Raw genomic sequence first — 27,776 nt, forward strand, 5'->3', positions numbered from 1 at the left:
CTACTCTACTGAATAAATATGCCGTGTCGAAATCTGTGAAAAGGTTTGATGACCCAATAGTTTTAAATAATGTAAAGCTCACTTAAATAACCAGGCATTTAATTTTTAGCCAATTTGTGCTTCATTTTTACAAATCCTTAAAATACACTGATTTATAATAAGCATTTGAGACGCTCATTTGACTCACCACATGTGATATAGCTTAGCTAATTTAACAAGCTATATTACATCCATATTGTCAAGTTTCTCCTGCTTAGTTGGATAATTTGCAAATATAATATCTTCAGAGTAAACTATTCATGGTGTCGCGTCCATCAGTCAAGGAATTGAATGATCAGATTTTTACCCTGTAGATGTTTGAAAGGATTCAAAGAACCAACTGATAGTAGCAATATTCAGTAAAAAGCACAGAGCTCGAGTCGAGAGGACATATCAAATTAAGTTACTATTGTGAAAGTTAACCACTTCACCAAGTAACCAACTAAGATAACTCTGCGAAGTAGAAACAAAAAATACAGAATTTCTTATCCATAGAATCTGCATGATCAAAATGAGGCAGGGTTATACAAAGTATACACACAATGATAATAATAAAGGCATTTTAATAAAGTTTCCATTAAAAAATTAGCTGAATATTTACATGGGGATAAACATAAAATATATACATGAAAATATTTGAGACAAAGCCCAGAGAAGTAAGGTACAGAGGAAACATTCAATAATAAACTCAGGTGGTATCTAGCTATAGTCGCTGGTGTCTAGGGCATAGTCCAACACTGCCCCTCTTGCCCTCATCTACTACAATGCTTAAGTTGGAGGAAGAACATTTGCCCTGTGCGATAGGAATTTCCGCACAATGCTTGCTGTTCTGGTTCAAGTATATTTCCCGCACAACATAGAGCTGAAAACGCACTGTCATCTCATAGGCATGTTTACTCTGTACATTACTTCTCTGTGGACACAGCATATGTTAAGCAAAGTGAATGACTAGGGTTCAACGACTGAACCTTTCAGTGACTGAAGCATCTGATGAAGTGTTTGCTTCTGACTGAGGATGTGTCCTGTGTTGCAGTCATGACTGGCGATGAAACTTACAATCAGAGGCAAATCATTCATTTGAACAACCTGCGACAAAAATTACAAAAGAAATTAGGCTTTGTAGTTCTTGCAAGCTGTCCACATCCTGGAAAGTCAGGGATAGTCATAGAAAAAAAATGTGTCACAAAAAAAAATTAGGACAAAATGTGCCGTCCGGCCAATGCTGGCAAGCCAAGTACTCACCTTTCTTTTGTACACGTAGGACGTAGGAATTGGCTAACTCAGGAACTCGGTCGTGTGTCGGAACAGGCTAACCGTCTCAGTCAGGAATTGGCTAACTCCGGAACCCGCTAACTCGATTTTGTCCCACGGCGGAATTCGCTAACTCTGGAAGTCGCTAACCCGGCCGCGCCCACTGCACGGAGCGTTGCCAACCTTGTACGACTAAATAATCGTACACTGCCGTTTTTCAAAATGTCAGTGTCAATGAAGATACAGTAAATGTTATGGTTTTTTGTAATCAATTCCACTTTTAACAGATAACTAGCCCAAAGTAATTCAAAGACAATTAAAAAATCATGTAAAAGTGTTTTTTTTTTTTATTTAACTGTACAATGGCCAGTTAAATGTTAATGATTTCGATCTTAAATATAAATGCCATCAGTATAAAAGAAAATGATAGAATACGAAAAATATTGAAATTCAGGTTAATTGGTACAAAGTTATTAAACCTCTACGAAATTAAGCTAAAATACACGCAAGTTCTCAAACACTGAAAACAAATTTAATCGTAATGTCGTAATAAACCAAAACCATTAATTAATACAGTCCATCTATCGTATTAATAATCTATAATAATCGTATTAATCACATTATTACAACCATCGTAACTTTCATAACTAATTCATAGATTTGAAATTAAATGTTCGTCGTTGAACCGTCCAACTTACGTGTACAAATATGGCATAGACTAAGTTTCATATCAATTTATAGAATAGCTGTAGGCCTAATAGTTTAAACCAAAGCATTGTAGGCCTACTAGTAAATAATTGCCTAATTCTAAAATGTGTTGAATTTTTAGTAATAATGTTACATGTTTAATACATAATAATTACATGAGACTTATCACGGCAACTAACTGCTTTCGGAGCATGTCAAAAATCTTAGGATCCAGATTACTGTCAAAAGCCACAAAAATAAGAATTTATAAAACTATTATCCAACCGGTTCTCTTATATGGATCTGAGGCCTGGACCCTAACCAAACAAAACGAAAGGAGATTAATCGTCTTTGAGAACAAGATATTAAGAAAGATTTTTGGCCCTATAAAAGAAAGTGAAATATGGCGGATCATGAAAAACAGAGAACTCTACGAAGACCCAGATCAGTGGCGTATCCAGGGAGGGGGCCAGGCCCCCCCGAATTTTTTTTTTTTTTTTTAGTTGCTCACGGGCTACGACGTTGAATGCTGAATGTTGTTTCAAATCATAGCTATACACCCTGTACACACGGCACACGCGAGCGTTGCAACGCGCGTCCTAGAAACAGTCACGAATAAGAAACAGTCAAATGAGTGCGTACACACTACACAATACGTGTTGTTATTATATATCTATGAACAATTAATACACATGCAGATGCAGCGCCAGTGCTTCGGCCGCCGCACGATGAGTGACGCCCCTCCCCTCTCCAAACCGATTTACCGAATAGGCGCGGTTGGCTTTTTTGGGGGGCGCCAAAAATTGGAAAATAAAGAAATAAATTTGGTGATTGTATTTGTATGTGATTGCGGTATTTTATTAAAATTACGTCACGCAGATTAATAGTAATTAAGGCAACTTGTTTGGATTTCAGAATAGTAAAAAACTAATTTTTAGTGGTAATACACCAATATTATTCTCTACTTTAGAGCCTCCAGAGGTGTTGTAAACTGCAATTTAGCACCATAAAATACCAAAATTTTTGCGATTGGGACTGGTGGTTCAAGCCACAATATGGAGGGTATAGAATACCCCCCAGACCCCCCGGATCGGGCTCCCCCCAAAGCAGAATCCTGGCTACGCCACTGACCCAGATATAGTAGCTATTGTTAAGAGCCGAAGATTGAGGTGGGCAGGTCACATAGCGAGAAGAGAAGAAAACAGTCTCCTGAAGATAGCTACAAATGGACAACCACGAGGGACCCGACCACTAGGAAGACCTAAACTACGATGGGGAGACCAGGTGCGGAAAGACCTTCAGCGCATGGGGACATCAATTGACCAAGCAGCAGACAAGAAACACTGGAGGCAACTTGTTGGCGAGGCCAAAAACCAACTTAGGTTTGAATGGCCAAGGAGGTAAGGGTAAGGTAATGTTACATGTTTAAAACAGTTTTTAGATTGTACACCTAAGCACCACTAGTAAATAATAGGAGAAGATATAATATTCATATAATAAAACGTGACAGGGTTATTTTAATTCACGATTCTTAATCAACAAATTGATGGATTTTCCTGATTTGAGTGTTGGGTTTCCTTTATATTGCTTTCACAATCTAAATAAACTATACCAAGCCATTGCTTGGTTCTCGGTTCCCCGGTACTGAGCTACACAATAGACAAAAGCTTTGTTTTTGGATAAGATCAAGTAATTTTAGCTATGGCCACCATTCATAAGAATTGTAACAAACAAGAACGCCTGGGTCCATTTAGAACCATAAAAACTCCAGACTTTTAAAAAGTAGGCCTACTGAAAGACGTAAAATTAATATTAATTAAACAAACTTAAGAGGATGACCCGGGTTTTACACTAATGGCCTACGATAAAAGAAATTTACAAGTTGTATTTATGCATAGACTAATTTTTAATGCAATCCATGAATACATTAGGCCTACCGGTACCACTTTATAATGTATTGATCAATATTTATTTAAATTCAATAGCTCTATTTAAAAATACATTACTACTACAATGTATTTCTGTAATTACGTTTAACGTGTAAATTTTATCATGATTTATGATTCAAGGTTACAAGCCCAGTATATAACATACGAATTCAATAGTTTTATTTGTTCACAAAATGGTATTTATTTGAATAAAAAAAACAAATGGCGGACTATGAAAATAGATATTTCATTACATGTAAAAGATTAAAAATAAATGTACAGTATGTTATCTTTCTGCATGCCAATAAGCTACTATTTAAGCAAAAAAAACACATTTAAAACATACGAGTATTCCCTTATGTACATTTCTCATCCTTGGATCAGCTGAAGACAGTTTTATTGTTAGTTCTGTCCGGTGCAATGTCTTTAGAGGTTGTGTTTTGTTTACAATTGTTTCTTGTTTTTAGTCATAAAACCTCGTTTAACAACTAAAACGTTTTAATCACAACTAATAACATGTTCCCTAGTTATATAACGAAACAGTAAAGAAATCATGAAGTTGCCTATAAAATAATAGAAACACAATTTTGTTGACTCTAGCGATCAGTGTCACCGGACATGAACTAGACATGAAAAACGAGCTTCTAAGTTTACAATGGGATGTAAAGTTGACTTGTGTTGGTTAGTCTACGGTATGACTATAATGCATTTTTCACCCTAATAACATAAGAATAATATTAAACATACTTCTAAATATATTTATTTTATCGACTACGTTGCTCTTACTCCTAATTAATCGTAGGATACGACATTATGGTACCAATACGATATAGGTACTACACTTTCGGCAACACTGGCCAAAAATATTCGTGCTTGGCTCCCATTGGACGGCCCACGATGCTTCTGATTGGGAGTTAGCGAGTTCCGCCGAGGGACCGAGTTAGCGACTTCCGTATGAGGACGGAATTCGCTAACCCGGGGTTCCGGAGTTAGCCAATTCCGAAACCGAACAAGTTAGCGAGTTCCTCTCATCGACAAAATTTGAAGATAGTGCGTTTAACATGGGGTTAGCGAGTTCCAGAGTTAACCAATTCCGCGGACCCTCACAGACCATTAGTGCCTATTTCTGAAAATAACAGTTTTGGTGTGTATTACAAAATGCATGAGTAGCAAGCTCAACACACGACTTAAGAGCTATTTAGTGTGTTCCTGAACCCAACCCTAACAATGAGTGGGTAAAATATCCTTTCAAGAAGAGAAGTATTGGTGCCCTTGTTGGTCTTTCTTATTCTGAGCAACACCAATTGGTTGAACTCTCGTGCAGCAGAGCCTGATAGATTGCTTATGAAGAAAGTAACTTGACAAGGTTTTGGCTCAAGTTAAAGTACCAGAACTAGTCAAAAAAAGCTCTGGAATAGGAATACATAGTTCCTTTTTTGTTGAACTTATTTGTTTGAAAAAATATATTCTGAACTGTGCAACCTGAAGCCAGCAAAGAGAAATAGACTTCAAAATATTTTTAAACCGATTTAGGGTTAAAACTAAGTAAGATAAATCCCAACACTTAAGAGATTGTTAAAACAAACAAAAAACAATACCATGTCACACTAAAGTAACATGTCATGAAGTTATTGGAGTCATGTTATCCCAGAGTAGGTAGGCCCTACTTATTTCAATATGTAGAGCTATGTTAAAATAATGTTACCAAACCCAACAGATTATTTTTTTAACCTATACATTATTCCTTATTTCAAATAAAAAAGAAGTCATCTTTTGAAATGATAAATTTAAAATCAAAACTAAGGGGTCAAAATTAATGGGGAAGTTATTATATTATATATAAACATTTTCCTGAATGGAGCTCAGTAACCCATGGTTTTCTGCAGGGATCTAAATTGGGGCCTCTTCTGTTCATCCTCTACATCAATGACTTGTCTTTTTCACGTTCTTCCAAAATTATTCAATTCGCTGATGACACAACAATGTTAGTAAGAGCACCTTCTATTTTTTCTGCAACTAACATTGCATCCCGAGATTAAGATTCCATGATAACTTGGTTTGCACAAAACGGACTACATCTAAACTGTTCCAAAACTCATCTTCTTCATTTCCATAATCCACAACTGAAGGCAGGTGAGATAACAATCAAACTAAAATCAGGTGATTCCATAAAATCTTCTACAAATACTAAATTCCTGGGCGTAAACATAAATGAAAATCTAAAATGGTCTGATTATCAAATACAAATTAGCTTGTCTCTAGCAAAAGCACTGTTTGGTCTAAGGGTGGTTTTTAAGTCTTCGGGTTTGCATGCAGCTCTTGCTGTGTATCATTCTTATTTTATGTCTAGGTCTTCCTATGGTATTATCTCATGGGGCAGCTCCCCTATTACCAAGAATATTTTTATCTTACAAAAAATTTCCGTTAGAATTTTAGCTGATACCAGACCACGTTCCTCTTGCCGCCCCCTTTTTATTCAGATGAAACTCTTGACAATTTATGCAGTTTATATTTTTCAACTGTGCATCTTTGTAAAAAGAAATTATTAGGAATTTATGTTGAAAAATTACACTCATCAATATAACACGCGACAAAGGAATGATCTTCAATATCCTGTGCATAGAACAGCTCTGTATGAAGGATCGCCATGGTACATGGGTAGGAAATTTTACAATAACCTCCCAGATCAAATTAAAACTGAAGAAAATATGTCACCCTTTAAAGGGAAATTAAAATCTTATCTCATTCTCTTGTGTCCTTATTCCCTAGATGATTTTATAAAAACTTAGCTTTAGGTTTTATGGATTGAAAAAAAACAAAGAATTTAGCATAAGGTATTATTAGATAGCAAAGTAGTATTGACATGTCATATGTTTATATGTGAAAATCACAATCTTGTAAACTTATGTGACGAATAAACATTTCATTTCATGGGGGGGTTAGTTGGGGAAGGGTTGGGGGCAATTTTAGGGGTCCGTACATACATAATTAATCGAGAACCCCTGCATTAGTTGTTTCATGTTAAGGTTATTTATTATGACCATTTATTGCTATATGTATTAGCCTCTAGGTTTTAATTTACTCAGGCCAGCTTGCTAAGCTATATTATTTTCTCAGCAAAAAAACCTTCACCAACAACTTTGCTTTAAAAAAAATATTAATGCTTTTAAGGGAACATGATTAAATAAAACCCCTAAAATTAAATTGGATTTGCTGGATTTTGATTGGATGTCGTAGTTGCTATCGATGTCTTGTACGATGACTACATGAGCTTAAATATGACAACTGGGAGAGGAAAGATTAGTCAGAGTACAATATTTTCTTAAATTGTCTTACATAGCAATTTTACTAGCTTGTTGTATCGTATTTGTAAAAACTACACAAACCTGATAATTAGTGTATAAGCAGATGACCGCATTATTTTTGCCCAATCCAAGCTTGCTTCCTTGGTCAGTCGCCATTCCAAATGTTGACAGAAAATTCGGTCGCAAGGCAGATTCTGGTGCTTTGTCAGTAGAGGCTGTCATCAAAAGTATCAAATTAGTAGTTGAGATAATGCTTAATTTGCCCATTAAAATGTAGAAAAGACTATATTTTCCATATGAAATGAAAAAACATAGTAATAGGAACAACAATTTTAAACAAAAAAGCATTGGTATTTACATCTGATCTCACCTTTCAAAATGGGGACTCCATCTCGATCCGTTACCACCACACTGTATAAGCCATCAACTCTGAAACAATTGCTTATTTTACCATATGGTAGAGATTATGGTTTCCACAAACATTTAAAATAAACCTGAGCACATTTGATAGACCCCATTTGTGATGGATAAAAACAAGACTTTTCTATAGGCCGCACAAGGTGAAGTAAGTAAACATTTATTTATATGAAAATATCCATGAAGCATGTCATCCTGCAGGAAATTGAGTTATGTGCCCACACCTTTAACTCCTCTAAGATGTTTTCAGGATATAGTAAATCCAAATAAAAATTATGTATGTCAACTTGTGTGAATTCTTAAACTAAAAGAAAAATATTTTCAATAATCACTTTGCATGGCATCAGCTAATCATCGTAAGTTTGTTTTAGAATTGAGCTACAGCCAACATGAGGCAAGAAATCTGATAAAGTATTTCAACAATAAAAGTTGCCATCACATGAAAAGTTGGCCACACACAGATTTATATTAGCCTAGTTGAATTAAATGTATTAATGAAAAAATATTTGGAAACAGCAGTTTAAAAAGCAATCTTACAAGGTACAATAAATACCTATTTAGTACTCTTACTTACTTTGTTAGCAAAGAATTTAAGAACTTCTTCATATCCTAGAAAACAGAACAAAAAAGCAAATTAATAGGTAACTTAGATAACTAATCAACAATACTTACATAAAAAAACCTCAATACTCTTATTATGTTCTATTCTTGCATCATATCTAATTTGTTTTTGATTTGTTTACTTCGAGTCTGGTCAAAAATGTTACCTTCAGGCCTCAGGCCAAAATCTGTTCGGATCAAAATTGGTTTGCTTTGGAAAGTGATTTTTAAATAGAGAATATCAATTTTCGAGCCTGGCCTACAAGCTTGAATGATCTAACTTTGTAATTGTTGATTTTTAGTAGAGAATATCGATTTTCGAGTTAAGACGAGCCTAGCCTACAGGCTTGAGAAATCTAGCACAAAGTCAGAAAATCAAGCTCAAGCCGAATTTTTACGACCGCGATAACATTGTGACCGCAGAATGTATACTGCGAGGATCACACAATTGAAAGATTCATGTTTTTTCTGCAATTGCGGATGTCAACGAAAAAATTCCCCTGTGGGTAACAATGACGATGTCTCCGCGGCCGCAGAAGACGTTCCGGTAAGGGTTTTGGTGCAATAGTAGAAGAGAATATTTAAGTTTCCGTGACCATGCGAGAAAGACCTATTCAACATTTTGACGCTATCGCAGAAGATAATGATTTTTTTCTGCAGGAGATAATTAAGATTTTGCTGCAATTCCGGAAAAAGATTATCAGGGTGTCCACAGAAAATATACCATTAATTTCCATTACTATCCATGACCATTTACCATTGATTTACCTGACTGAAATTATAATAGGCTATAACATACACACATGAATAATACTGCCTGGACAAGTTATTTTACAGAAAATACTGAAATATATATTAACAGATAACAATGTCGTACAATAAGTACAACAATGAACTACCGTAATACAAGCTCAACACTCATACAACTGTAATAAATTGAATTGTTGTACGTTTGTGAAAAATCCTAAAAATGCTACAATAGCCGGGGTTACGGCCTATTAGAGCATTAAAAGGTCCCCTCAAATCCTTCCATCATTGGGGATTTCCAAGACTTTGCATGACTTTTTGCCTATTTCCATGACTTTCAATGACCAGAATTTTTTTCCATGAACATGAACGCAAGAGATATGTTCTGGGTTTGGTTGCAATCACAGTAAACGATGATAATGTTTCCATGACTGCGGGAAGTATACGCGGTTTGCCACGGTCACGGAAGGCAAAGATGATATTTCTGTGACCTATGAAGATATTCAATATTTTGCCATAATCATGGAAGACGATGATGACGTCTTCGCAGTGCCTCGGAAGATGCCGTGCCAAGCTAAATGTGCAAATTTTAGGTAGGTACCAGTGATAATAGTTATAAAGATAATTGGGAGAGGGGGGCCCAGGGGTTCTTATTGCCGTCACTATGTTCATTAGAATTATTGTATAAAAGTACTAGCGACATAGGCTAATTGTTTTAGCCTTTTTTAAATAAGGAAGAAGTTAAAGTTTTCTTTAGGAAATCTATAAGTATAAAAGAGGATGTTTGTATATATATTTGTTTGTTATCATTAAAATTAATAATTTTGCACTAAGGTCTCATTTTAACTTCAGTTGGCAGAACAAATTTTGATACAGTAACTTAAAAGTTTAAACGGAATAAGCAAAACCGACACATAAGTTAACTTACTTTTTCCCATAAGATTGTCATGAAACCATTCTAATGGGGAAGTCAAAATGATATTTAATGGGTAAATTCACAAAAATTGCAATGTTATTTAATTTTTCAGTTTTCAACCATAACTTTTTCAGTATTGGGAGTGGTAAGTAACTTACCATTTAGTTTAGAGGGACTAACTTATAACAAAGGGACCTAACTTATTTTCAAATCACAATCATTCCCACAATTTTTTAAAATCCAATTTTTTATTAGTTTTTAAAAGCTTGGTTAACAACCTATAGGAAAATCGCCGTAGGCCTAACCTTAACTAAAATAGCTAAAAGGCCTATAGACTATTGAACACTTTTTCCCTCTAGGGCACTTTTGGGCCAAACGCACTTCACCCTGAAAATCATTAACACATTGCCGGTACGCAAGCAGGAACAACACTAAAAGAGCCCTATTTTATGCAGTCTGTTACTTCTTGTGTACAGTACTGGTACGGTAATGTTGTAAATGCTTGTTAAAGTTTCCCTGAATAGAGATATCTTACATACCGTTAAAAAATCCCACTCCCCAGAGCCGTACACCTACCCTTAAGTTAACTAGGCTATTTCTTTGTCGAGTACGTATAACTTATGTCCTGTGTGTCCATATTTAAACATAGGTACATAAACATAAAGCTAAGTTTTAATCAAGCGGATCCAATGTATTCCCTGGACTCAAGTGTCTGAAAAGTCATCTCTCCGAAACATGTAACACCATTGTTAAGTTACTTTTGGGGCTGCACTTTACTTTAGGTCCTACACTCATTCGAATGAAAATATCGATTATTCGATAAGTTATATCGTTTGGTTAGTTAGGCAAGGTTAACTTAACCTAACTAACGATATATTGAATGAAACAATAGAATAATCGATAGGCCTATTATTTTTTCTAATGCGTGCAGGACCTAAAGTAAAGTGCAGCCGGCTATTCCTGCATACCTAACTATTTATATGACTCTTTCAACTAAACTACCCCAAAATAAGAAAATGTAAAATTGGCAGGTGACATAGGCCTAATACTTACATCAACCATTTTAGTAGTAAGAGATGCAGATGCACAGAATGCTGGTTCAAAAAATTAAGTAAGTTTTACCCTAATAAAGTTGTAGGCGGAGTATGGAGTAGGTAACCTGTGTAATATAGCTTAGCAAGCAGGACTGACTAGAAGACCTAGGATCCTTAGTTTGTTATCTAATGATGAAAGAATATATTATATAATATATTATCAACTACTCGCGAGCACAAAATTTCACAAACTACGATAACGATTTTTGTTTTATAGCTTTGGAATTGGAAATGGAAATGGCAATATTGGCATTGGTAATAATTATTGGTGACAGACAACCAGTCGACAGTGTAGTAATGAATAGACGACGCTCAGCTGATCTCATCTATTTCATTTCATATTCTAATTCTTTTCTGTCATTCCTTCTTCTGAATCGTTCAGTGTTCCAAATTCCAGCTTACAGCTTTATTTTTCCGATTTTCCGTTATAAAAAGATCAGCTGACTGTGCAGAACTTTTGTTTTAGGGACCAACTACACCATACAATAACATACTATACTCCACTCGCTTTTATTTGATTGGTCATCCTAAGAAAATTCTTTTAGTATTTCCGTCCGGTGCTGCTAGGATCATGTTTTGGTTAAAAATTTGATTCTTGTTATTTCAGTTGTTTAAAAACTTGTATTACCAAATAAAACTAATCATAAACAATAACTCGCCTACTAATTATGTAACCAAAGTAAATATCATAAAATTAACACTAAAAAGTTAACAAAATTTCGTCGACTCTTTAGCGTTTAATGTCACCAACATGAACTAGACACGAAAAACAAGCTTCCTCGAATTATTTTAAAATGGGATAATATAGAATATAGTTAATGGGAGATTTTTTATCGTAGATAAAACCATAGATTAACGAACACAAGTAGACTTCCCATAATAGTAAGTTTGGAAGCTCGTTTAGTCGTTTTTCGTGTCTAGTTCATGTCCGGTGACACTATGGGATACACAACAAATAATATAAATGTTGTTTATATTATTTTAGAGTTAATTTCATGATTTTTGCTTTACTGTTTGGTTATATAACTAGATGATGAGTTATTGTTAATTATATCGTTTTATTTGGTTAAACGGGGTTTTAAATTACTGAAATAACAAGAAACAAATTGTAAATAAAACATGACCTCTACAGTGTACCGGACCACGGCCGCCTTTAACTCCGGGCCGCGGCCATCGAAGTGGCAACGTCGCAAGTGTTGTAACAGCTGTTTTGATTGAAAGCAGCTAGATGGTATTTTGTGTATTAAATTAAAGAAAGATTGGTTACTGGACTATGACAATATTGACTCCGCTTAAAATGTACAGATATAGATTTTTCATTCATATTGTTTCGATTTTCAATTCTGTATGTTTTATTTTCAATATTTTAATTATTTATGTTCATAAATTTAAATTTCAAATCAATAAAGTGCGAATTAATGATCTGATGTCACCTGTCTGCCATGTTATCTTATGGGACGTCTGACACTAAACAACACCACTTGCGACGCTGCTAATTCTACCAGGCCACGGCCTATAATTAAAGGTGGCCGTGACCGGACAGAACTAACGATAAAATCTAATTCAGCTGTCTATGATAAAACATACTCCCTTAGTAGATTTCCCATCCTTATAGCTGATGCCAATAGTTTATATGCCACAACACTGTAATTACATTGAAAATTTGTTATTTGGCAGGCGAAAACGTGTTCCCTATCGAAATTATGTACTAACAACCCGATAAATATTGATGACGGTACCAAGTCAATATCTCGAAAAATGTGCATGAAAAATACACACCTCAATATCTTCCCCGTAGCAGCAAACCTAAAACGCTAACCACAGACAACCGAATTATATTGTCTGTGCCCTAACCACTGAGCTAAAATTATAACTGGAGGTAGCACTGCCATGGCAGAAGTCTGTCAAAAGCGTGTCGCTGATTTTGTTAGGTTGGTATAGCAGTAAGTTTTCTTACCATAGCAATAACATGGCTTCTTATAACTAGGTTGGTATAGCAGTGAGTATTTTTGTCATACTTGAATACTTTTAATACTTTAATAATTTTCTTTGAAATGGCGACCATACAAAGTAGGTATTTTAAGCCAAGTATAATAATAGTTATAGCAATAATATGGCTTCTTATGACACCAGACTCACGCAAACATGGCGGCTGGCGACACGCATCTTTGACATTCAGTGCTACCTCCAGTTAGAATTATAGCTCAGTGGCCCTAACCTGAATTCACTAAATATTTAAATAGGAAATAAATCTGACAATTTTTAGGGAATATTTTAGTCAAAATCCAGCCAGGTAAACTGAAATTCGTTTAGTCTGCAGGTTTGCTGTGGCGGGGGTATTAGGTATTATACAAATTAATGGCATTACCAATATGTTGCATGTTTATACTTGAATTCACTGAAACATCACCAACAACAGATTTTTTTTTACAGCGTTTATTTCTGGTTCAATGTAGACATTATACACAGAAGTGTTAACAAAATTAATAAGAAATTAACTATAATAACATCGTGGGTTCGCCCAAACCTGAGACACCCTGTAACATAATTAATTTAGAGAATAATTTAATCTTCTTTAGGCTTCAGTCATCCAATAGATCTTGAGGCCAGCCATACTCCAAGATATTTTATGGCCTGGTCATCAGGGTTCCAAGGTAGAAAGTTACCATATATTTGAATTTCATGTGGCAATGTATGTTTTTTCAAGGAAAATATTTTGGTCTCACATTTAATTGAATTTAGGCGAAATTTCCACTTGTAGAACCAATCAATGAGAAGATCCACAGAGTATTGCAGGGAATACGTGGCCTCGTGATCGGAATGTTGCACGGCCGCCTTTAACACCAGGCCGCGGCCTTCGAACTGGCAACGTCGCAAGTGGTATTGTAACAGCTGATTTTTTGGAAGCAACTAATGGTATTTGTGTATTTACGAAAGATTGATTACTGGACTATGACAATATTGACTCCACTTAAAAATTTACAGATATAGATTTTAATTCATATTGTTTCAATTTTCAATTCTGTATGTTTTATTTTCAATATTTTAATAAGTTTATGTTCATAAATTAAAAATTAAATCAATAAAGTGCGAATTAATGAGCTGATGTCACCTGTCTGCCATGTTATCTTATGGGACGTCTGTCACTGAACAACACCACTTGCGATGTTGCCAATTCTACCAGGCCGCGGCCTGTAGTTAAAGGTGGCCGTGAATGTTGGCACAGGATAGCAGTGTCGTCGGCGTAGAGAGGTAATGTGAGGCGTCTTCTGGAAGAGGGATGTCTGCCATATATAGATGCCCCATTTTCGTATGAATTTAAACAAAACTACTATGGCCATCTGTTTTGATGTAAACAAATGTAAACTTTTGAAACAGTTCAAATGATTGACAACATAATTCAACACAAACTCAGAATTTTAAAAGCCTATAGGACGAAGGGCTTTCACGACTAAGAATGTTGAAGCTGCATAGTCATACAATTATTAAGACTTATGTCTTCACTAGGAAAAAGAAAAAGGCACGTAATGAAAAAACAATTAGCTTAATCCGCTGTCAGCTGATGTTGATTTGATTTTAGTTTGTTTGGTTTTTGGTTATGTTGTTTGTTATTGTGTTTTTATGGCGGGTAATGGAAACATAAGAGTTAAAAGACACCTAATTTAATACTGTGAAATTATTAGTGGTCAATTCATTGTTTCATTTCTATTGAAATCAAATGCATGTAGGTAATACTGCTTTCTTTTACATTCAATTCAAGTTAACCTATATGGTTTTGTGAGTACACTTACAGTACAGCATATTGTTTGTAAAATAGACTACATTGGAAACATTAGCCTTCAAAACTAGGCTTTGATAGGTAATCGATTTAGTTAAACTAAACTGGTAGCTATGCAGAGTAGGTACCTACTTAAGTTATCATTTATTGATGTTGTGATACATTCTCTTTAGCGTATTTCGCAATAGGGGATGTAGCTATTAGACTACCCATCAACAATTAGTAGGTTAGCCTGAACCTGGTATATGCTGTATGGAAATTCTAATGCTCAACTTGAGATTCTGTTATACAATCTTTCTGAATCATTTCATTCCCACTTGTGTGAACCTAGCAATAGCTCAGCAATAAGTAGTGTGCACGCCTTATAAAATCTATTGCTGGCCGTATTGTGGAAAAATATGGCCTTGTAGCATATTACAATGTCACCAGATAGAGGACACTTTAACGGACACGACAGTATCAATATCATGTACCTGTACCAAATTGTTTACAGTCATGTACCAAAATCAGATTGATACCTTGTGCTAGCCATTCCAACTCTATTATTTATATCTTGTGCTATCCATCCACTGACCCAACAGGCTTACATCTTTTAAATGACAAAAAATAGGATTTGGTTACTCTTACTAGTATCTAGTACAGTAGAGTCCCGCAAACTCGGCACTCGATAACCCGGCAGTCTGGATAACTCGGCCATTACCTGGCTCAGAAAATTAGTGATTTTTTGAGTCAGAATTCAACATGGACTCAAGCCAGCTCAAGTCAAATCATTCGCAACTCGTAAAAAGGATTTGTTGTACTATATCTGATGACTTAATACTGACTTGTATTATAAATATAAATAAAGAAGGCAGGTAAAAGATTACAAAATTTTATTGTTCTTATTTTTAACCCTAGTTCCCGATAACCCGGCATTTCACAAACTTGGCACCCTTCCAGTCCACATTACGCCGAGTTTGCGGGACTCTACTGTATCCTGAATCAGGCATTCTGGTCAGTCCAAGCGAAATGACAGTGGTGTAACAGATTTTTTCGGGCCCCCCTGCAAACTTATTTTTTGGGCCCCCCTCCCATGAGTTATTTTTAGACCACCGTTACAACATAATCAAACACCCTCCCCCTGAGTTTTTTTTAAACCACCGATACAATGATCAAACAGTTAATTTATCATAAATTGAATAGTAAAAAAATTATGGGCAAGTTAGGTAACGTAATAAATTATTAGTAAAAATAATTAAATAAACTAAAGTTAGGCTGCTTGAGAAAACCCGCTTGAGCGTGTCTTGGTGCGGTGGTTAAAGGACATGGCTTCTACTCAATTGATGAGTTTATTTGCCGATTCACTCACCTCCCTGCTCGCCATTTGTGCTCTGTAAATATTAATGTTACAGTAGAGAGTCAAAAATCTAAACCAATTGGCACCGTAGGTAGTTCAGATTACCGATTTGTTTGGATTTTCAAACATATCCTAGACATGCCTACTAGACACATAATTAGGCCTTAAGTATAAAAAATACAGTTCTAGGATACAGTAAATAAAATGAAAACAATGATTTTTGTACTTGGTATTATCGTTACATTACTGTAATTTGTTTCTTGAAAAAATATGTACAAACACAAACAAACAAAAAACAGACTGGTTCGGCCCGTTCACTCATTTCCCTGCCAGGTACTGACTGTTTAGCCCACGAAATTGTAAAACATTTGTTGTCTCTGTGTTAATTCAATATTTTAAAACTCTCAGGGGCGGTTAGGATTTTTGACGTTTCGGTTTTTTGACTCTCTACTGTAGGTAGGCCCTAATTAAATGTTTTTATATTCAATTTTATGTATGAAGTATTGAAGTATTGTTTTAATTTTTATTGACATGAACAATCCAGTTTCCTGTACTAAAAGTTCACGACGGAAGGTAAAGCTAAAGGTAAACATTTCATAAAATGACATGTTAAGTAGCCTAAGTTATTTCAGTCACTACATAATTATATATAGGTATCAATATCAGTGGTTGTAGGCCTAAATAAATAGTTTTAAAATAAAATCCAAATACCTTATTTTTATCCGTATCAGAATGTTTGATATAGGCCTAAAGGAGGTTTGATATTTAATTAAAACACATTTTATAAATAATTAATTCGGTTAGTTTTTTATCAATGGTTATTATTAACTCAGTGAGGAAAATCTGAAGTGAAATCCTCGTTATATTCAGCAGCTAGTTCTGTTGATTTAACATTTAACTGTTCGTCTGTATACTACGATATAAACTGCGCGGTAAGAACAGAATTCACCAGGCATACTTACATTGTTCATCCCCTGAAATATTTAAGTGATTTGATTTATTACAGTATTAAGTTCCATGATACCATTGACTATTGAATTACACAACTGTTTTAATATATAGGTCAGGATCCGATAGGTGGTTCATTATCTGCTAGTTCATCAAAATGTTTTTAGCGAATTTCCCTATAGGAAAGTAGCTATTACCGTAGGTCTCATGGTAAGACCTAGGCCCGGGACCGATTTACTTTTTCATTTTGATGTCCCCAGAGGCCAAAAACACCATTTGTTCAAATTTTTATATATACTGGGTGGCGCATAAAGAACGCATGGATTTGAGTTGAGTGGTGAGAGCAATAGGAGCGTCCGTGGAGGGACAGGGCCTGGTTGTTTTGTAGGTTAGGGTGTCCAGTTTTAGTAGCAATGGTGCAGTTGTCCGTGGTACATCACATTTTTGCGGTAGAACATTTATTCAAAAGTAATTAAATCTGTTAAAACTGTTCAACGGCTTTTCTGCACAAAGTTTAATTTCCGCGATTCCTAAAAAAAGTACAGTAAGGCCCAAGAATTCCCACTTTCCAAAGTTACACCAAACGTTAAGTTTCAAATCGTGCAGTGGTTTTTGATGCATTTCTTTTGGGTCTTCTGCTGCCAAATAGCACCAGTTTTGCTTATTGACATAACTATCCAAATAAAACTGCGCTCCATCATTAAGGGTCCGCCCTACCTCTGCCGTTTTGTGCAAACGCAAGGGGCTGGTGCAACTGAGTTACCGAAGGCTACATTTAACGTAGAATCGAAATAAGGGTGTCATTTTGAAGATGATAAAATTATCTAAATTATTGTAGTTTCAATATGTTAACTATTGTACCATGAAGCCTGAAAATATTCTTTTGAATGTTTACGAAAAATGGCAATTTTAAACTGCTGTAACTTATTATAGAATCGTTACTTTAAAAATGTGAAACTAGAATCACTTAGATTGTTCTTTGTTCTTTAAAACACCGTTTGTTGTTTTTTACTAGCATGTATGGGTAGCTTACAAAGTCAGTTACCGTGAACCTCTGCAACTAGCAAATTTGAAGCCGTAACGTACCGAACCTTGCGGCCGCGAGTGGAACTACACGCGTACAGCCCCTCCACGGTCATATTGCTTCCCCTCCTCCAATTCTCAGCTCTCAGCTGAGAAAGCTTTCTGCACTGACTATATAATACCGTACTTCTGCTGTACCCACAACACACACAACTATATTTGGGCTCATCGATGTATACATCGATGTTTTGGCTACACTAAATTGTCTACACTGTTGTTAAATAAACATTTCAGTTTAATGAACGAATCTTTTTTATACAGATACTAGCAGAATACCCGCCCGTTGTTAAATAAACATGTCAGTTTATTGAACGAGTCCTTTTTACATAGATACTAGCAGAATACCCGCCCTTTATACGGGGTTGGTGTACGTTTTCAATGGGGGAGGACACGGTTTTAGAATTTTTTTGTTCCTTTAATGTACGGCATGCTATAGTTACCACATCTACCATAGCAAAAATGGTCTATCACCATATGGAGCTCATAATACAAAATTTAAGACCAACCCGACCAGTAGGTAATGCGTGATGACCTTAAGTCATCCGCCCATGATGTGCTAAAGGTTGATGCGTAAGCTTCGGCCTACATCATGGGGCCCGGGTAAGTCTCACGATAGGTACCGGGTATGCAGTCAGGGGGCTTCGGCTCTCATGACAAATAATGTAATGTAATGTAGTAGGTAATGCGTGATGAACTTCAAACAAACAAACAAACGCACAAAATTTCACATTTATAATATTTGTAAGATAATAATCTGGTTTGTATGAGAAACTAGATTAAGATGAACTATGAACGTACCACAACACGTATAATGGTTCTAATGCTGTACCGGTAACGATTCGCTCAAAACTAAAACTAAATTGATAATAAGATGAAAAGTATTTTATTTATATCATTATAATTGTTTGTATAGAGTATAGCAATAAGTATGACTGACTAGGCCGATGGTTTGCTACCTATGTACTACCAGTACTGTACAACTCAGGATGGCTAGTGTAGTCCACCACTCTAGAGCGGTGGAGGTTGATGATCAGCTGTTGTGAGACTGGGGTGGAACACCCCCGCAGGCAACATTGGACCATTGGACGCGCCCACGAAGGCCGCGCGATAGGGCTTTCTGCTATACTAGCATCCATCACCAGCACACGTGCACAGTCTCATTCTGCTATAATATCGTTTGTAATACAGTCCACTCTTGGTAATTCAAACACTTGATAATTCAAAACTTTCGATAATTCAAAATGAAGGCTCAGTCCCTAGAGAATCTCTCAATATTTCAAATTTTTACCATGCATTTTGATACACTCGGTATTTCAAAGTCCAAATAGAGGGCAGGTCAATTTGTAACACGCAGTAATTCGAAGTTTCGTCGGAAAACACTCTATAATTCGAAGTAACTCAGTAATTCGAAGTTTCGTCGGTTAACACTCTATAATTCGAAGTCATGCTGTAATTCGAAGTTTCGTCGAAAAAACACTCTATAAATCAAAGTCACGCTGTAATTCGAAGTTTAGTCGGCAAAACACTCTTAATTCGAAGTGATCTCTTCCTGTTATAACAGGAAACTATACAGTACAGTACATCCTGTTCCTATGGTAGGCTAGTGTTGGACGTTTTGATGTTTGTTTAGTTAGAGCAGTAGTCTGAGTTAGTTCACTGACTTGTTTTTCTAAGTTGGCAATCCGATCTCTATTGTCAGGACCACATAAGTTTGCAGTTGAGGGAGGAGACTATTTACCATATGGTTTTGAATGAACCAATGAGAACGGTGCGGTGTTGCCAAATCTAATAATACCAGCTGATTTGAAATTATTGCTTTTATATTTTAATTAGTGTTGTCAATGGGCGATGTGGCAACGTCGCACTAGCCTTGTCTTGTGATTGGCTGCCACCAACTGCAAACTTACGTGGACAATAGATTGCGCGACATCTCCTTGAGCACAAACGTAGTTGTCGACAGCTGATAGTTCAGCTATTGGCGAAATATATAGCGCTAAATAACAGACTTCTTTGCAACTAAAGTAACTGAAAAATAAACCGTTGATTGTTTAAAAGTGTACTAAAATACGGTACAGTATGATGTTTTATTGTAACGTGCTGTACCTTTGTATGTATTAGAAAATGAACTCTCTGTAATTGGAATGGTTTATTTTTCTCCCGACGTCCTGTCAGAAGTTGGTTGAGCAACTATTGTACAAGCAATTTTCAGAAAATTCCGCAATAAGGTAAGTTAAATCAGATATAAACCAATGTTAATCATTATGCATATACATACAGTATATAATACGTGAAGGTGATTAATAAGATACACTACTACTACACTAGGTACAGCGAGACGCGGTCCCTACTTTACAATTGCTCGGATTCGAGCAACAGGTGCACTATTCTAATCTAAAGGTTATCTATGAGATTTAAGAAAAAATTACTATACAAACTAAAAGTTTCGCCTCCCTTACAACATTACAATTTAAAAAAAATATTTTATATTAACTTTAAAATGGGTAATTTGTACTAACAAGAACATACTATTAAATATAAATGCATTATTATATTGTCATCAATGACGTGGGTACAAGCAATTAGTGTTAGATTTTTGATAATAATAAACCTGAATTCCCACTAAAAATGAAAACTAATGTAATTAGAAAACCCAATTTTGGGAATAAATTAATTGTTGTGCTTCAGATACGGCTTGGAAAATGAAAAGCATGCAATCGCAGAACTAGAGGAACTGATTCTTGAGAAGGTGGAAGAGTGTGGCCTATTTGTTGACAGGATGCAGCCATTTCTTGCCGCTTCACCCGATGGTGTCGGACAATAATCGGGGGCTTGGGTTTAGTAGAGGTGGGTAAACTTGTATATTTATTATTTATACTCAATCGCCTAAAAACATTAAATTTGTAACGCATTACCTTGTACATTTACGTTTCCAAAAGAGAAGAAATACTCAACTGTTGTAATATTTATCATTCCAGATAACATATTTATTCTAAAAAGTTATAAATAAATTAGTCAACAAAACAAACATGTGTGAACTAAAGTAATTTCGCCAACAGCATCGTACGTTTGAAATTTATAACTATAACAATTTACAATTCATTGTTGTGGTAGGCCTGCTTTAAAATACTAATAATTGAGTCGTGTATTTCATTTAACTAAATCAAATTTTGGGTGTGATTTGCAATACTGTACCAGAATTTTGCTACATCATCTGTATTTTGTTTTACAGGTCAAATGTCCTGCATCAGCTAAAGACCTGACACCAGCTGATGCAGTTGTTGAAAAGAAAATAAAGTTTTGTGTGCTGGATGAAGAAAGGAATCTAAAATTAAAACGGAGCCATTGCTACTACTACCAAATCCAGGGACAGCTCCACATAACACAACAAAAAAATTGTTGGTTTTTGGTGTGGACTAACAAAGGCATGTCCATAGAGAAAATCGTGAGGGACGACCAGTTTTGGGAAAACAAAATGGAAAAACCCCTGACTAATTTTTATTTCAAATGTGTATTGCCAGAGCTGATCGACCCAAGACACCCTCGGGGACTCCCAATAAGGGATAGGTTTTGAAAAGTTTTGTCGACGAATACAACTGATAATTATTGTAATTATTTAATAATTTGTAAATGAAGGTAAATTATTAATAATTGAAATAAATTTTTTTTATTTCAACTGTTGTTTTTATATTTCAAAATATTGTACCTACCATAACTGGGTTTACTTATGGTACAGTAATCTGTTTACAGCCAAAATGCATTTACTGACAAAACCCAGTACTGTAGCCTACTTTAAATATTTATTTAGTACTAGCTGTACCCGCGGGCTTTGCCCCGTTTAACTTCTTAATTTTTTAGATGATCTCGTTCGCATGGCTCAATCACGTCCTGGTTGAAGTTCGTCTCTACGCTCACTCACTTTTAGGTTGGAGCTCGTTCGCTACGCTCACTTGCCTTCAGGTTAGCTCGTTCGCTACGCTAACTCGCCTCCAGGTTGAAGTTCGTTCGCTACGCTCACTCACCTTTTGGTTGCAAATTAGCTGTTGTCATAAATAAAAAAAATAATAGTGCTGCACCCTGTTGGTAATCCTAGTAACTTTAATGCTATTGCACATCATAGAACAGAACCAACTTGTTTAATTGAAACAGCTGTTAAGATTCATTAATTCCATTTAAATATGAGTACTCATAAGGTTAACATGGGAAATTCCAGAGCCACTGGGGCGGAGCCCGAGAGTCCGATCAGAATAAAAACAACTTAGTTTTCCTATTTAATGCCTAAAGAATCAGTGTACCAAATTTCAGCCTCCTAGGTAAATGGGAAGTGGGAGAATTAGTGATGAGTGAGTGAGTCAGTCAGTCAGTCAGTCAGTGAGGGCTTTGCCTTTTATATATATAGATATGGATAAGCACGAGTGGTGAGTTTTGAAGTATTCCCGGCGCTCATTAGACCGCGCCTTGGCTCGCGGTGTTTTGGTATTGGTGTTTTGTGGAGTGGAAGTTGCACTAGTGGCAATGATGAGTATGCCAGTGCGCGTGGGTAAGCGGTTCCTCTCCTGCGTCCTGCTGGGCGCCGCCGCCGCCGCGCCGCTTTCTCATCCCCTCTCCCACTCACTCGGCCCCTCTCCCGCTCCCCTCCGTTGTGCAGCGCTCCAAGCGGCCGTTAGCTACATCGTGCTGAGATTTCCGACTCGGGGTCCGGCGGACCCTTAACATCATAAACAAAACGCCATCAGTGGCAAGAACATCAACCATTCTCTCAAAACAGTTTCCATTTTCGTAATCACGTTCATAAATCTTCTGTACGATCATAATTTTGTAAGGATGAAATTTTAACTCATCTTTCAGGTTGCCCTGCAACGAGCGTCAAGACAAGCACACAGTTGGAGCGCATCGCCTAGTGTAGCGGCGAGGGCTTTGAATAACAGACGCCATTACTCTGTAGACATTTTGTGGAGTTCACGCCGTGCAAGGATGAACAAACCACTTCTGCTTCATAACTGATTCAGTTGTGCGAAAAGAAGCTACCGAACAAAGTATTGTGTTGCGATCGGGTTTTGTTTTGAACCATTGTGCACGGAGAAGCCATTGAACAGTTATATCGGAGATTCATTATTTTTGGATAAATGTTCTATAGCAAAACACGATTCGCCAGATCGATTGCACCATTGTTACTAAAACTGGACGCCCTAACCTACAAAACAACCAGGCCCTTCCCCTCCACGGACGCTCTTATTGCTCTCACCACTCAACTCAAATCCATGCGTTCTTTATGCGCCACCCAGTATATATGAATTAAATTGTTTGAGATGCAGGTTTTGTTAAATTTGATGTATTTATTAATCTTCTCTGTTTTGAGGGTCAAATACTTGATTTGATGTATAATATGGCTAACGACCAGAATATTATACATCAAATCAAGTATTTGACCCTCAAAACAGAGAAGATTAATGAAGACATCAAATATATATATATATATATATATATATATATATAAATATATATATATAAATAATTGAAAACATTATAAAAACATAAGTACCCTTTTTAGATTCATTTTTAATTAATAAACGACATGTTTCGACACTTAGGTCATAGTCATGTTTACATTTACAAATACAATAACAAAAATAATTAATGAAAGGAATAAATAGTCATATGTTAAGTTAACTTAGAATTTAGAGGATTTTGATTTAATCTTTGTTTAATTTTGTGTATATTATATAATGTTTTAGTTTTATTGCAACTGTAGGATTTTTTAATTTACATTTAAAACAAAGATTTGAAAAAGAGAAAAACATCATCCTATATTTAGCCTTGAAAAATGGATACAAATCTTCTATAATTGAAAAAATGATTTGAAGGAAAATTAAAAAGAAATCTGAAACACAAAGATCAATTGGAGAAAACAATAGAAAAGAATATATTTGCATACCCCATAGTACAACCATAAACAAAGCAACAAGAAAAACCTTCCAAAATTCAAATTTGAAAATAAGTTACAGAACAAAAAATAATGCCTTTCAGATGATAAAAAACAAAATTTCTAATGAAGCACATAAGAACCAAGTTAAAGATATAAACAAATCAGGCATTTATCAAATTAAATGTTCAGACTGCAACAAATCCTACATTGGCCAAACAAGTCGTAGCTTTAAGAAAAGGTTCCAGGAACACATACAAGCGTTAAAATCAGGTAACAAAACTACAATGAAATCAAATTTTGCAGAGCACCTAATCGAAACTCGACATGAGTACAAAAATATAAATGAAAATTTAGAAATTCTAGAATATGAAAGAAATAAAACAAAATTAAATGTCAAAGAAGATTTTCATATATACAAAAATTACAAAAAATACCCTCAAAATTTATTGAATACCATGAACATAAATAAAACAAATCCGATATTTGAAAAAATCCTACAGTTGCAATAAAACTAAAACATTATATAATATACACAAAATTAAACAAAGATTAAATCAAGATCCTCTAAATTCTAAGTTAACTTAACATATGACTATTTATTCCTTTCATTAATTATTTTTGTTATTGTATTTGTTGTTGTTATTGTAAACATGACTATGACCTAAGTGTCGAAACATGTCGTTTATTAATTAAAAATGAATTTAAAAAGGGTACTTATGTTTTTATAATGTTTTCAATTATTTATATAGTAGTAGCCCTAACCACAATCATACTTAATATATATATACTAGAGCACCCGTGCGGCTCAATGAGCCGCATAGTATGAAACATAACTCATTGAACTTGAGGCATTTACTGCTCTTCCATTAAAACTGATTAACTGTTTAACTTGGTCTTAACCTACTGAATATTACAAACATTAATATTTACTCAGCAAAAGCTAATGAGTTTCTTTTTATAAACAGCTGTTTTTGTTTTTAAATTTGTTCTGTGTATTTCTTATGGGGAAAACCCGACCTTTTAGAGGGTCTCACGCCCTTAAGAGTAGGAATTTTATAATTTTAAAACCTTATTGCAAAAATACATATTGAGACAAATCTTTTGACACCTTAAACGTTGAAATTGGTCCATAAATAAGGGAGGAGTTGCGTTAACAAAAAACGGCTTCACGTATTATATATATAGATATATATATATGTGTCCATCCGCACGATAACTTGAGTAATTTTTGTCCGATTTCGATAAAATTTTGTTTAAAGGTTTAAGGCGGGATAAACTTGAACGAGTTCGCGAACCAGCATGATCGGACTATGGGAACGGGGGTTTTATGGGGTAAAAATAGGTTTTTCCCATTTTTGACCCAAAAAACATAAAATTTTGCAAAATCTTTCCAAACCATTTTGTAGAGCTTAAAAAACAAATAATTTAGTATATTGAAGTGTTACTATGCACCTAATGGTTACGGAGAAAATTCCAAAAAAATATAAACTTTAGATTCCCATGTTATTCTTATGGAGAACAAGTAAACTGTTGTAGTTTGCTTGTTTATGAACATATTTTGATCAAATTTGGAAATTGTTTTTATTTCTTACTAACTATTAACATTTTACAAAAAAAACTGTTTTACCCTCCCTGATGCAGCAAACCTAAGTACCTGTTAAGCTAATTCTATTTAAATAGGAAATAAATGTTAAAATTTTTAAGTAGACATTTTAGTGTAAATCCAATCAGGCAAATGGAAATTCGCTTAGTCTGCAGGTTTGCTGCGGCGGGGGTATTTTTAAATTGTATTAACCTTAAATATTTAATTTGTTACCTTAGTTCATTCTCACTTTTAGGCCTAACAACATTAAATGATGTCAACATATTACTAACATTAATGTTTTACTATTATTTAATTAGTGAGTTGGTGGCTCAGTCGGTAGCATCGCGGACTTCGGGCCCAAGGCAGCGATGTCGTGGGTTCGGATCCTGGTCACTGCCACTAAAATTTATCAGTACAGTCCACCTTTGTACTGTACCGGCTCACTCCTTTCTTTGCTGTAAACGTTGCACGCACGGGCGGTTAGTCTATGTGGACGGATAAATGCAAGGTTAAAAGAGGCCGCCAACCTCTTAAAAAAAAACAAAAAAAAAACAATTATCTATAATATTAAAACGAAAGTGTGTTTTTTTATTTCACGATTCTGAATCAACCACTCTACGGATTTTCATGATTTTTGGGTTGAAAGAAAGATAATTTTGAGAACTAGGGAATGTCGAAGCCATAATTTTAGTTTAGGGTCCCAGTTTTTTAGAAATTAAGTTTTAATTTTTAAAAAGTCTAGCAGCCGACGCTAAGATTCTAAACTAGCTTTTGGCATAAAATAATTTGCTTAACATAACAGCTGTAAACATTCAGCTTTTGTGTCACAAATTCAGCATTTGGATAAAAATGTAAAGACATACCTAGGGTTGACTTATTTATACTATGTGTAATGCTAATCATTGATACGTTCAATTCTTCTGTAAGAGGATGGCAGATTAATTAAATATACATAGTAAAATACTAGGATGTTCAAATTATTTTTTAAAGCAATCTTTGTAATCTTCGATTTGTTTTAGAGCAATATAATTTGTTTTAACTAACAGCTGGTTAAATATAAACTATGGAACTATGAGGTTATTTTATTTTTGTCATTGATTATAGGAAATAAGTAAGATTAGTAGAGATAATTAGACCACAGTTTAAACCAATATTAATTAAACCACAGTACAAATCGAGGCTCTGTACACGAGTCTTAATAAAAAAGGATAAATGCAAATTATTTTACTGCTCCACTTTTCAAGGAAAGATTAGAAAAATAACAATGTTTACATGTTTTAATTCTTCATGGTAGCTTTTTGTTTACAATTAATGTTTGTCTGCTTTAACTTTGTATGGATTAGGCCCGGAAATATTGATGTCATAAAAAGAAGATCAAGAATAATCAGGAATCACGATTTTAAATTACGACCACAACCTCAGCCGGGTTTTATACAAAGATAAACAGATGGATGACATAGATTGAACACAACGTCAACATTGACCTAGGATACTGCAATTAGACAAACCATCCTTACATAAAATCGTGTTCAGTTGTGGTTACGTTTGGGGGCACCTATATCAGCGCCCCCAAACGTGAAAATAATATCACTTTTATTTCAACTATGAATATATTGTAGTTTAAGTTAACTAATATGGGAAATTAAGATGTACATTTATTCAATGAGGGTGTGTAATTATCATGGATAGAACTGAAAACGGTATAGATAATAAACATTGACAATTACGTCATTAGCTTTACTAGCGTGTTTACTTTTTATATTCCTGCTACATGTGACCAGTTCTTATTTTCAAATGAATGTTATTTGAACCAAACAGCTGTTTCAAAACAAACTGTTATTGTTTTTACTTTTCTTTGTTTACGCATATTTATTTATCAATTAATGCAGTGAAATTCATATAAAGGATAGGTGTGACGATTCGTTTTGATGTTAGGACACCAAAGTTTGTGTACTGTGAATTTTATTGGATATTATCGTTTTGTTTTAGGTCGTTTCTATTCAGACCTACTGGAAATTGTGTATAGTAGTTGTATTGTGGTGATAATAATTATGGAAGAGGCAGGTATGCTATGGAAGGTGGTATCGTTGACTAGGTCTATACACTTCTCAATTTTGACTATTACTCTCTCTATAATAG

General features: G+C 35.1%; 3 protein-coding genes across 3 annotated transcripts in view; 2 read left to right on the forward strand and 1 right to left on the reverse strand.

Annotated features, from left to right (window-relative positions):
* Window positions 1-582: 582 nt before the first annotated feature.
* On the reverse strand, window positions 583-11,264 carry LOC128989771 (ragulator complex protein LAMTOR3-A). Its single transcript, XM_054411812.1, has 5 exons — window positions 10,944-11,264; window positions 8,202-8,236; window positions 7,581-7,639; window positions 7,292-7,425; window positions 583-1,125 (listed from the first exon to the last, which is right to left on the reverse strand). The coding sequence occupies exons 1-5, from the start codon at window positions 10,950-10,952 to the stop codon at window positions 988-990; spliced, it is 375 nt and encodes a 124-aa protein (XP_054267787.1). The 5' UTR covers window positions 10,953-11,264; the 3' UTR covers window positions 583-987.
* A 3,345-nt stretch (window positions 11,265-14,609) lies between these two features.
* LOC128989147 (uncharacterized) overlaps window positions 14,610-27,776 on the forward strand; it is a 62,104-nt gene continuing 48,937 nt past the window's right edge. The window contains exon 1 of the mRNA XM_054411015.1: window positions 14,610-14,708. The gene's annotated coding sequence lies outside the window, so the exon portion shown is untranslated. The remainder of the gene's footprint in view (window positions 14,709-27,776) is intronic.
* On the forward strand, window positions 19,116-21,708 carry LOC128989146 (uncharacterized). Its single transcript, XM_054411014.1, has 3 exons — window positions 19,116-19,168; window positions 20,815-20,938; window positions 21,359-21,708. Exons 1-3 carry the CDS (start codon window positions 19,116-19,118, stop codon window positions 21,698-21,700), a joined length of 519 nt encoding a protein of 172 aa, XP_054266989.1. The 3' UTR covers window positions 21,701-21,708.

The sequence above is a fragment of the Macrosteles quadrilineatus genome, unplaced genomic scaffold (genome assembly GCF_028750875.1).
Source record: "Macrosteles quadrilineatus isolate MER2022 unplaced genomic scaffold, UCM_ALF_1.0 Scaffold_3__2_contigs__length_128488019, whole genome shotgun sequence".
In the NCBI taxonomy this organism is placed as follows: domain Eukaryota; kingdom Metazoa; phylum Arthropoda; class Insecta; order Hemiptera; family Cicadellidae; genus Macrosteles; species Macrosteles quadrilineatus.